Below are 12000 nucleotides of genomic sequence, written 5' to 3' on the forward strand. Positions count from 1 at the left end.
GAAATAAATTGAATTTTTTTAAATTAATGAAAATATACTTTTATTGTAAATGAGGGACGAGGCACCATATTTAATAATGAGCTTACCGCACATGAGAATTCATTGCTAACTCAGTATATCCGTTGTAGATGTCCGAATTATTTGACACTTAATATTTTTGTTAAATATGGCCTCAAATATGGACGTTGATGCGGGCCAGTCAAATGTAATGGCAGTAGCAGGGACAAGTTCTACCGTGACAGTGTCCCTGCATCCTTTGGTGATCATGAACGTCTCAGAACACTGGACAAGAGTGAGGGCTCAGGAAGGAAAACCAATGCAAGGTACGTGATGCCTATTTCCGGATGTGTCCCTATTGTCGGACACTTTTATGTACTATTACAGCTGTATCTACATGTAGTGCTTTCCATACTGGCACTGGGGCTGAAAGGGTGGATGTCGTCCTGGACGCAAGGGCCCAACACGCCGCGTAGCGGCAAAAAAGCGAAGCTGGCGAAACATTTATAACGGGTCACCGTCACTTATTATTGGACTTATAGCGCATTTACGGGGTTGCAACTATTTTGCTTTATAGTGTCACCAGGAAAGAAAAGCATGCGACCTAACGCCGATCTATTTGTATAAAGTGATAATTGGAAGGTATATAGTAGGAAATATCAATAAAATAATCATTCCATTTCGTCTTTTGAGGGCATTTTTGATTGTAAAAAATATATGTGTACGTCACCGTAGTCTCTGCAATGATAATTTTATCAGAGCAGTCTCGCGCAAGTAGAAGTTCTTTACCTGTTAGTTCTTCACTTATTAGTCTCAACGTCTGGCGCAAAGCCAGACGTTTTCCATTACGATTTCACTACGATGTTTGACAAGAAGGAGCAGTGCGCGAGATATGCTAATGAGCAGACTTCCCTCGCTTGAGTTTCTGAAGAATGTTCCATATCGCGCTAAGCTCATCACTACTGATTATGACAGGCGTGCAACGGTAGGTGTCTGCTCCCCAACTTCCACCCTAATACGGTACAATAAGTTACCATTTGATGGGAATGGGACAATGCCCTCACTGTGTATGGAGTCATAGGGATAAGAAGACATTATTCATTAGTGTTGGTACAAGTGATTTTGCCCAAAAAGCATGCGCATTCAAAAAACAAAATATGCAAGGTATCACGTAGGCTACATGACCATGACGACGTGCAGAAAGTGCACTGGCCAGTGCATACCCTATGGCTATGTACTAGCAAACATGGTAAACATGAACAACATCATTATTCATCGGCAGTTCATTTTACTCCGAGCTTTTCCTGAAACATATAGCCATGATGATTAGGCCTACCATGTACCATGACCAATAACAGCACTAGATCATGTAGATGTCAACAAGTTCACATGAACCGTATAATCCCGCATGGCGCATGTGGGGCATGCGTCTAAACCAAAGCCCCAAAATCACTTGTTTTGGTCTATTTCAGTTTCACTTGTGTTTCCCCCGTCTCCCAGTCCATAATACATTTACAGTTTACAATCCCCGATCATGGCCCAACAAAAGGTCATCGGTTGACTAAAGGAACACAACTGTTCAATGTATTTATAGTTGAATGCGATCAAACTACGTCTTTTCAATCGTGGATTGTAAATTTAACCCCATGGGCCTAGGGAAGGCCCTATAACAATACTTTCGACAGAGTTATTATCTCCGCTGCCTCCACCATGTTACACACAGTGCTCACTGCTGATTCTAAAATGCGCCACCTAGTCAAAACAGGACATATGTTCTTCTAGGAATAGATCTCTTTCCAATATTTCGTCATTCCACTATCGTCATCACCTCATCATACTTTCATTGACATTACAGGCACACATCCACAGAGCACTCTTCAAATCATCTACACAGTGGTTATCCAACTAGGATTATAAAGGTAATTTCTTAGCCCCGCACAGTGGGTTTCAGTCTTGATAAAGGGGCACTATCCAAGATAAAGTTACAAGAAGTAGTCAATAGGGGTCTCTCACCTCTCACTGTATGTCCACACTATTCACGCTTGTACAAGGAATACATTCAATGCTGAATCTAACAACACCCAGTGCCCTTACTCTGTATATTAGTCACTGGAAGATGGCCCATTTCACTCCTTCCTTCTACTTCACCTATAGTCTCATTGCAAACGCCTCAGTTCTATGATATCACATTCACTTTCAGCTGTCATGCAACGCAACAACTGTGCTATCTGCCATCGCACATCAACGAAGAAGTGCAGCCGCCCACATTCCACCTCACGTCTGTCCGACCAGCTGCAATCCTCGAGGACGCCCCACTGTACCACGATTTCACTACGATGTTTGACAAGAAGGAGCAGTGCGCGAGATAGGCTAATGAGCAGACTTCCCTCGCTTGAGTTTCGGAAGAATGTTCCATATCGCGCTAAGCTGACCACTGCTGACCATGACAGGCGTGCATTGGACTGGTACAGGTTGGAATTGAACATTGAATATGCTGGTGGTGACGCTTTCTGATGAGAAGTTGGTCGTGACTGATGCAGTATCCTTGGACTTGTCCACAGCATCGTTCAATCATTGCTCTCTGAGCTGCCTTGATTCTGTACTTACCCAAATACTAAGACCAAACGCCTGTTGACTGTGCTTTAAGAGAGACTGGCGCCATGCCTAGAGATATGACTGACCCCTATTGGCAAATTTGTATGACTTTATCTTGCCTACCTAGCTGCTGCCTATAGTCTCCCTTTAACTGCGGAACACTTCAAAGTCGATAAAATGCCATGTTCCACCTTTTAATGTGTTCAGACCGCCATTTTCAAAACAATCAAGTCAGGACACTGCCTTCTAGTCTCATAATAAATTTTGCTTTCCTCAATAATAACATTTCTTCTTCTTCAATGCTTTCATCATTCCAAACTTCTCCTCCTCGGACTTTTACAGGGGTACAGTCATGGCAATCAAAACCCAAATACTGAGACCAAATGCCTGTTGACTGTGCTTTAAGAGAGACTGGCGCCATGCCTAGTCTCTCTTAAAGCACAGTCAACAGACACCAACCCCCTCAGACTCAGAAACCACAAACGCCCAACCCTTCCTGCTACCTTAATACTTCTGGGTGCCGACAAATGGTACCCAGGTTCGAGATCGACTGGACAATAAGCACCCTGGGTGCCATACACTTGACAAACAGCACCCAGCTTCTTTTTGCCTGGCTTACAGATCTTAGGGACGGCGTTTCTTGCAATCTCGTTTTATCTCGCGCCGTGGTACTTGTGGCATTAGCAGTGCTCGAAATAAAAAGAACAGATAAACAGAAAAAAACACGTTTAGGCCTATAGGTCTTTGAAAGCACATTTCGGATATATCCCTCCTATATACCTTTTCTGAATAAATCATCCGAAATGTGCTTTCAAAGACCTTTAGGTAGGTCTCATCAATATCAATATCATTCCACCATTTCAGTGTACTTTGTGGTTCATTTCAGTAATCGGTGCCCTGATTGGCAAGCAAAAAGGTCGTAATATCGAGATCATGAATTCTTTTGAATTGAGTTTCGTAGAAGTTGAGGCTGACCTTGTCATCGACAGGGAATATTACAACATGAAGGAAGAACAATGTAAGTATGTCGGTCATCCTAAACAGTGTCCACCAGGTCAAAAGTCTGGATAACATTCAAGAATTGTGTAGGACTACTGTCACTACTATCCACTGCGCCGGAGAATGAATGCGAGTTTGGATATCGTTTTTGAAATTCCTAGACACAAATGTAAGCGCCGCTCTGATTGGGCGCACTTACTTCTGCGCTGGCACTTCACCAAATGAGGGCGAATGTCTCAGGGGTTTGTGTACAGGGCCGGAAAAGCGAACATTAATCTCTGATTTCCTCAGGATGTACATCGTACAAATGTAATAGTCAGCTCATAAGTTTTAAATTTACTTTCAAAATAATGCTACCGTACATGGTAAGTCTGACTCGCTTTAATTTGTCTAATTGCAGTCAAACAAGTATTCAGTGAGATGGATTTCCTTGGTTGGTATACAACGGGAGAGGCACCAAATGAAGCAGACATTAAAGTTCACAAGCAGGTATGGCGTGTCCCTCTGCGAACACTTCTCTTTCACAACAGTAGAACCTCTCTATTAAGGACACCCTCAGGACTGACAAGTGCTGTCCTTAATAGAGAGGTGTCCTGAATAGAGAGGTCAAATTGAATTGAAACACTACCAATTTGGGACCAAAACTAGTGTCCTTTTGGAGAGGTTTTCCTTGAGAGGTGTCCGCTAAGGGAGGTTCCACTGTACATACAATCTTTTACATGTAAGGACACCTTCTCTTTGAAGGACACCGCGTTTGGTCCCAAATTGGTCATTAACATTGAATTTGATCGGGATACCTCTCTCAACTTCATAGGAGACAAGATTTGTTGGTCCCAAGGGTGTCTTTAAACCCCCACCTGGGGTAAGCTCGAGGTAAACAGGTCACTTTATCGTTTGCTCTTCTTGTGCACAACAGTGATAGGTTCTCATAGTGTATAATGCCGTGCATTATAAAACTATGCACTAGAAGATACCTGGATGAGTCATACCTCGAGCTGAGGGCTCAAGAGTTGGGGGTATAATGAGGTTATACTGTACATGTAATTATTGATGATAACACTGTCTGAATGTGTTGATTGAATTCAGTGGTGTTGTGACCAATCGAATCTGCACGGAGGTCAGTTAGTGATGTACCTTACCAGGGGTCGTACGGAGGAAGAGAAAAAAGAGATAAAACGAGACAAAAGAGATAAAACGACTACAGCGAAAGCATTCCAGTCTTGTGTGATACATTCGGTCCTTGTAACAGCATTTGCTGTCAACTGTGAAATTTGAGCTCTAGGCAATATTGGGCGATTGTAATGCAAGTAGGAGAAAAACGGAGACCATGAAGGAAACATATGCTGTCGAAGAAAGTCACCCTCTCTATCACTGTACTTGGACCAACCAAGAATTGAACCGGGACCTCAGAGGTGACAAGCCCCAATGTTTCCACTGCACCACTGACAGATTTTCCTCGGACACACTTGTGTCTTGACTCATTAGAGTGTTCTCAGACTGATGTGAAGAGATAACAAGTCCTTTTTGTTGTGTGAATTGTGCCAGTACAAAATGTAAATGCATGTACACTGATTTTGACTTGTAATTGTATTTTTTCTTCTCAGATCAGCCAGATAAATGAGAGTCCGATTTTCCTAAAAATGAATCCAATTGCTAGATGTACAGACGTAAGTAAAGTAACTCTTTACTGAGAGACTAGAGGCAGGAACCAGGCCAGGATGGCCAGATTAAGAGTAAAAGATACCCAGAGATACCAATAGGTGACTCTGTTATCTCTCAGTACAGTAGCACTATTTGAGCTCTTACGAGGAATGTCTTTATTGCTGAGTGTGACCAGAATGCCCATGAGCTGAGCATATCAGTCACCCCTTTGGCAACAACCTCCCTTTGTGTGTGTGAACATCAGCTGTCTGTTGATGACATTAGAATTGTAAGCAGTGAAAAAGGACTCGAGGTTGATACCAGTGTCCGCTGGTGATTTTCAACTGTGAGGTCACGAAGAGGAACAAATATAGCGCTGCATTGGGCATGATGGGAAGGATAATCACCAAGAGTAACGAAAATTGAACCTTCACTGAATAATTTTAATTTTCTTTGGACGGTTTGTTGCCCCTCAGCATGTTGGGAAGGATAATCACCAAGATTAACGAAAATTGAACCTTCACTGAATAATTTTAATTTTCGTTGGACGGTTTTTTGCCCCTCAGGTGATTTGATTGGGCATGTTGTGAAGGATAATCACCAAGAGTAACGAAAATTGAACCTTCAGTGAATAATTTTAATTTTCTTTGGACGGTTTTTTTCCCCTCAGGTGATTTGTTTGGGCATGTTGGGAAGGATACTCACCAAGAGTAACGAAAATTGAACCTTCAGTGAATAATTTTAATTTTCTTTGGACGGTTTTTTTCCCCTCAGGTGATTTGTTTGGGCATGTTGGGAAGGATAATCACCAAGATTAACGAAAATTGAACCTTCACTGAATAATTTTAATTTTCTTTGGACGGTTTTTTCCCCTCAGGTGATTTGTTTGGGCATGTTGGGAAGGATACTCACCAAGAGTAACGAAAATTGAACCTTCAGTGAATAATTTTAATTTTCTTTGGACGGTTTTTTGCCCCTCAGGTGATTTGATTGGGCATGTTGTGAAGGATACTCACCAAGATTAACGAAAATTGAACCTTCACTGAATAATTTTAATTTTCTTTGGACGGTTTTATGCCCCTCAGGTGATTTGTTTGGGCATGTTGGGAAGGATACTCACCAAGAATGACGAAAATTGAACCTTCACTGAATAATTTTAATTTTCTTTGGACGGTTTTTTGCCCCTCAGGTGATTTGATTGGGCATGTTGGGAAGGATAATCACCAAGAGTAACGAAAATTGAACCTTCACTGAATAATTTTAATTTTCTTTGGACGGTATTATGCCCCTCAGGTGATTTGAGGAACCTGTGAGCACAATGTTGTTAAGGGAGAAATCCAACTATTTAAATGGGTATGGATGTCCCTCGTAGGAGATGTATCATACGATGGATATTTGCCGTTTAGCCGAGATTGACCTGAAGTATCGTCTCTTTTCCAGCTTCCCATCAGCATATTTGATTCTGTGATTGACCTTGTCAATGGAGAGGTAAGATTCATATGATATATGCCGTTTCTTTCCTACCGGTATTTTCTCAGTCACTGTCGGCAACTGTCTATTGGCTTTGCACTGTTGAGAGGTGTTGTGTTGGGCAAAGAATATGGTGTAGTTGGGTTTCTGCTAGGATTTATTTTGAGGGGGAAAAAAATTGGAAAAAAAATTTTCTTGTCAAAATAGATTGTAAAACAAACTTTTTTTCTATTTTTCGGGACGTTCCGCTTGTATTATTTGAGGGAGAGGATTTATCCTCCGTCCCCCTATAGAGGACATCCTGTCAGCAGTGGGAATTAGAATGTACAGTGAATTGTTCCTGTTCCTTGACGGATGTTAAAATAATCCAAAACACAGAAATTTTTCTGTGGAGACTAACACTGCTGGCTACCACGCAATAGGGCCCAGGTTCGATCCCAGGGAGAACCCAGGATTGTATTTCTGGATTAACCGGCATGGCTTTCAAGGAACTATAATTCCTGGCTCTTTACAATTCGTACATTAACGTATGAAATACTCGAGGGTCTGTCGGATGAGACTAAAAGCCGTGGTCCCTTGTTCGTGAGTGTCTATGCCAGGGCAAGTAAAATATCCTGCATATGTGGACAGTAGCCTATACAGGTTCTTCACTGACGTCATATTATGACTTTGCCAATTGTTTGCATTGCCATATTGGCCGTCACACGTGGTCACAAAGTAAAGGAAATGCATTGGCAGGTGGCCGTCAGAACGACGTGACGTCACGAGGAAACCTCTACAGCAGACTCCATACCTCTGGAAAAATCTGATGGGGTTACGACACTGGTATAGTGGTAATGATGATGATGGTGTTCTCTCTTCCAGGCGACCATGTTGTTTGTAGAACTCCAGTACACGCTGGCAGCAGAGGAAGCGGAGAGAATCGGAGTTGACCATGTGGCACGGGTGTCTAACGCAGACAATAACGATAGCTCAACCGTGGCAGATCACCTCTCTGCCCAGCACAGCGCCATCAAAATGTTACACAACCGGGTCAAGCTTATACTCGACTACCTGAAGGCTGTGGATGCTGGAACAGTGCCGAAAAATCATGAAATTCTCCGCGAGGCATACAGCTTGTGTCATCGCTTACCTGTGCTTAATACTGATAGATTTAAGGAAGACTTTTATACAGTAAGTGTATGCGTGGCTTATATAATAATGATAACATTGAGTTCTTATATAGCACATTTCTATGTTTGCCTGATCCAAGCGCTTTTGGGATATCATATTATTACTTTTACCCCGGTCTCCACAGAAATCAATCATTTGTATAGCACTCATCAGTACCATTTGATGTTAAGGAACTGCAGCTGATTTATCACAGATAATGTCCCTTGAACAGTCAACACTTTAGGTACTTTAAGAGCCTGGATCATCGATCGCCGTTATGTTGTCGTTATGCCTTGATATGAAAAATTAATAAGCTGACCAATCAGTGCCTTCCCTGACTGTTGAATACTTCAGCCTGACAGGTCTAAAACAGTATCTGATAGGGGTCATTACTTTCAAAAAAGTCTTTAAAACCATGTCATTCAGTACACCCGGATGACTCTAAAAGCCCTTTAAAGTGCCTTTCAACTCATTGAAGCTGTAAAGATATGAATTTTCAAAAAGTATCTACATTGTAACAACAAAATTGTCATGTGCAAAAATAATGTGACAAAATGCCAGAAGGCCTGACGCGTTCAAATCGAAAGCCAGGGATAATACTGCCAACATTTCCCTCAAAAGCATGGAAGCTGCTGTTCAACAAACATGAAATGGCCAGGGCCATTGTGCTCACCTCATGTGGAGGAAAGATGGATAAAAAGCATGGTATTGTGTCATGTAGTGTTAGGTTTGATGTAGGTCCAAGCAATTACAATTTCCCCAAAATGGCTAATTTACAGTACATTCGACCTCTGTGACCTTGAAAAGTAGGTCAAATCAAAGAAGACCCGGGTGACACATTGAATGGTTGTTAGAATTAGATGTACCTATGATATAAAATTGGTGCCAATCGGGCAAGTCATTACTAGGAATAATGGCATTTTGAAGAATTTACGATTTGGCCCCCTCCCTGGAGGCCAAACGGCAAATCAGATCGCACCAAACTTCGGTACCTGAGATCACCTGACCAAGGGGTACATGTGTACTTAATTTGTGATCAATAGTCATTGCAGTTAAGAAACGTGCCATAGTTACGGCCTGACAGCGAATTTACGCCATTTGACCTCTGTGACCTTGACAAGAAGGTCAAATTAAAAACCTGTGTGACATATACTGTATGGTGGTTAGATGTACCCATGATATCAAATTGGTGGCAATCGGGCAAGAAGTTAAGGAATAATCACATTTTTAAGGTTTTTGGATTTTGCCCCCTGGTGGTCAAGTGGCGAATCATATTGGACCAAACTTCGGTCCCTGAGATCACCTGACTAAGGGGTAAATGTGTACCAAATTTGGTATCAATAGTCATTGCAGTTTAGAAACGTGCCATCGTTACATCCTAACGGCCAATTTACACCATTTGACCTCTGTGACCTTGAAAAGGAGGTCAAATCAAAAACCCGGAGGACATATGATGCACCTTTGCTAGAAGTACCTACCATATTTTTTTCAAAATTTCCCGACTACTATTAAGGGAGATATTGCATATTTTCACTTTTAACGTTTGGCCCCCTGGTGGCCAAACCATGAAACAAATCGGACCGAAACTTGGTCTCCAAGGTGTCATTACATAAGGGTACATGTGTACCAAGTTTCAACTCAATAGCTCTAACAGTTACGAAACGTGCCCTGCTAACGGACGACGGACGACGACGACGACGACGACGACGACGACGACGACGGACGACGGACGCCACGGTATGGGATAAGCTCACCTCTGCTAAGAGGTGAGCTAATAAAAACTCTTCTGGCTGGCCAATTCCTTGAACGTCTAATGCTGTGATATTGACACAGAAGTGTCCAGTCAAAACGCCCTTGTACCAAAATGTCTCAAGTTGGCAAGATTTTCGAATTCCAACTCATGTAATCTCATGATTCACATGTTCTTCATCAGCGTTTGGTTGATCATGCAGATATCATATCTGCTATGTGGATGCATCGTCAAAATGGGTAGTTCGCGTCAGGTCATGATCAGTTTCACACAGATTCGTCTGGAGTGATGTCTCGTCGGTCCAGAACTTCCTGGCTTCCTTACGATTCACATAATTTCTTATATTTGCAGCAATGTAATGATGTGAGTTTGATGACATACCTTGGGACGTTGACCAATGGATGCAATACTATAAATCAGGTAAAGTTGCAGTAATGATAAACCAAATCTGGCTTTCTTTGGTTGTACAGAATATAAAGTGTTGCATCACCAAAATTGTTCCAGGATCTAGAGGGTTAAAAAATGCTTCAACTACTAGTATACTCTTTTAAATTATAAAACAGCCAATAATTGTTTTCTTGTTATGTTCTGTGATGGATATTTTTGCCTGTGTAGATGGCAACACCTGCCTTGAACTTTGGGTCTGGTGTTGCATTCTTAGGCTTCATGAAGAAACTTTCAACCCTTGTAAAAATGGTATCATCCTCTTTTCAGTTTGTCAACAAGTTTAACGTGTTATATGACCGGCAAGGCATGGGAAGGAGGATGAGAGGACTGTTCTTCTAAATGCAGCATGTTGGTATAAAAAGGTGGACGCACAATTCTTGATACGACTGCGTGTTGTTTACGAAGTTGAATGTTGGGACAGTGTTATTGAAATAACTGAAAAGACAATGTCCCTCTCTGAAAACATTCAAAGCTATCGTCTTTGACGAAAGTTTTCAATTTCAGTTGACTTTGTTGTGCATTGTCATTGACACTGTTCTTACTGAGCCATGATGCCATGGCTTATCACACACAAATTGATGATATCATCAACTCGATGATACTGTCAACCAAAAGATTATATCCTAATCCAAACCGATCTTTCAAAGAGCGTAATAAAATGGCTGTCGTGGAATCTCAATCATTTCAGTTCATGAAAACATGTTTGTGGGTTTTGTCCATAGAAATAACAACGTTCATTTACCCAGGGAAAGTGGCAACTTTGGTTGTGTTCAAATGCTTAATGTGCTGAAGGCTTGGTTTTGTAAATATCTTCTAAAAGGAATAAATAATCAAAAACAAATACCGAGGTGGGGCTTTTTCTTGAAGTTCCTGGATGCTGTTTAGATGTCCGTGTCTAAATGATTTCCCTGTTATCTACATGATGGAACCATCGCCCTTTGGGACAAAGAGGGAAGGTCTTCATATGACGACCCATCCATAAAGTCAGTACGCATCAAAGAGGGCATTTCCAGTCCTCCCTCCCCCTGGCCCTGAACGCTCATTTTGGATCCCTTCCCCTCAAGGCATACACACTTTATGGATGACTGCTCACTGGACTGTGACCCAAAGGACAACAAAATGCGTTCTTCGAAGTCCGCCATTTTGAGATTGGCAGAAAGAGAGAGGTGCCACTTTCGCGCCCCCACCAGTGCTTTAATATTTCTAGTTGTTGAACTGGAAACTGTTTAAACAAAGTAGCCGTTTGATTTTCAATTGAATTAGATTTTTTTTACAAATGTTGCATAAATACAAGTAAGGACTGAATATAAAGTTCAACTTGCATAGACAGATTTACAAATACCAAGTTTCAGCAAATTTGCATGCATTATAGATGCACTACTGCATTGTGTAAACTGTATTTCTATTTTCCCGATCCACCAGTAAATACGAAATGCCATATACGGTGCTTCAGTGGAGACCAAGCTCTGGGGATCAAGGGAGGAACAAGAGACGACAGCCAGGTTTATAAGAGACATAGGCCTGGTTGTGTAGTATAGCCATAGATAGTAAATTGAACGCTAGGAAGAAGAAGATTCGAATATGAAAACTTGTATCATAAAATTAAAAACAATTTATTATAAAATCAAAAACAATTATTTTCCAAGCTTATTTTCATACATGTACCGCCAATCATAGAAATGATCAAATCAACAACTTAAAACTACAAACAAACATCACTACTGGCAATGCTAGGAAATGAAAAGCTGTGTTATAAAGGGACAACATAGGCATGAGATATGCACCAGTAGGGGGTATAAACATTGGCGTTCCTGAAATTAACAATACCATGTCGAAAACTGCTTTGCAACACTGGCGAAAATCCTTATCAGAGATCAGACTTAGTTTGATACTACCAGTGGCGGTGCATGGTGGCAAAGGTTGTCCTTAATAGAGAGGTTGTCCTTAAT

General features: G+C 41.5%; 1 protein-coding gene across 1 annotated transcript; it reads left to right on the forward strand.

The window, feature by feature from the left end:
- The first annotated feature begins 120 nt into the window (after positions 1-120).
- Positions 121-10886, forward strand: LOC135494672 (COP9 signalosome complex subunit 6-like). Its single transcript, XM_064782870.1, has 8 exons — positions 121-323; positions 3479-3610; positions 3992-4080; positions 5196-5258; positions 6673-6720; positions 7567-7875; positions 9956-10024; positions 10319-10886. Exons 1-8 carry the CDS (start codon positions 167-169, stop codon positions 10388-10390), a joined length of 939 nt encoding a protein of 312 aa, XP_064638940.1. The 5' UTR covers positions 121-166; the 3' UTR covers positions 10391-10886.
- Positions 10887-12000: the final 1114 nt, after the last annotated feature.

This window comes from Lineus longissimus, chromosome 10 (assembly GCF_910592395.1).
Source record: "Lineus longissimus chromosome 10, tnLinLong1.2, whole genome shotgun sequence".
Taxonomy (NCBI): Eukaryota; Metazoa; Nemertea; class Pilidiophora; order Heteronemertea; family Lineidae; genus Lineus; species Lineus longissimus.

What these genes read in the sequence shown, in the direction of transcription:
- LOC135494672 (XM_064782870.1), top strand. Translation starts at nt 167, where the DNA reads ATGGCCTCAAATATGGACGTTGATGCGGGCCAGTCAAATGTAATGGCA. An exon ending in TTGACCTTGTCAATGGAGAG is followed by an intron (nt 6,721 to 7,566) that starts GTAAGATTCATA and finishes TCTCTCTTCCAG; the next exon opens with GCGACCATGTTGTTTGTAGA. An exon ending in GATGCAATACTATAAATCAG is followed by an intron (nt 10,025 to 10,318) that starts GTAAAGTTGCAG and finishes TCCTCTTTTCAG; the next exon opens with TTTGTCAACAAGTTTAACGT.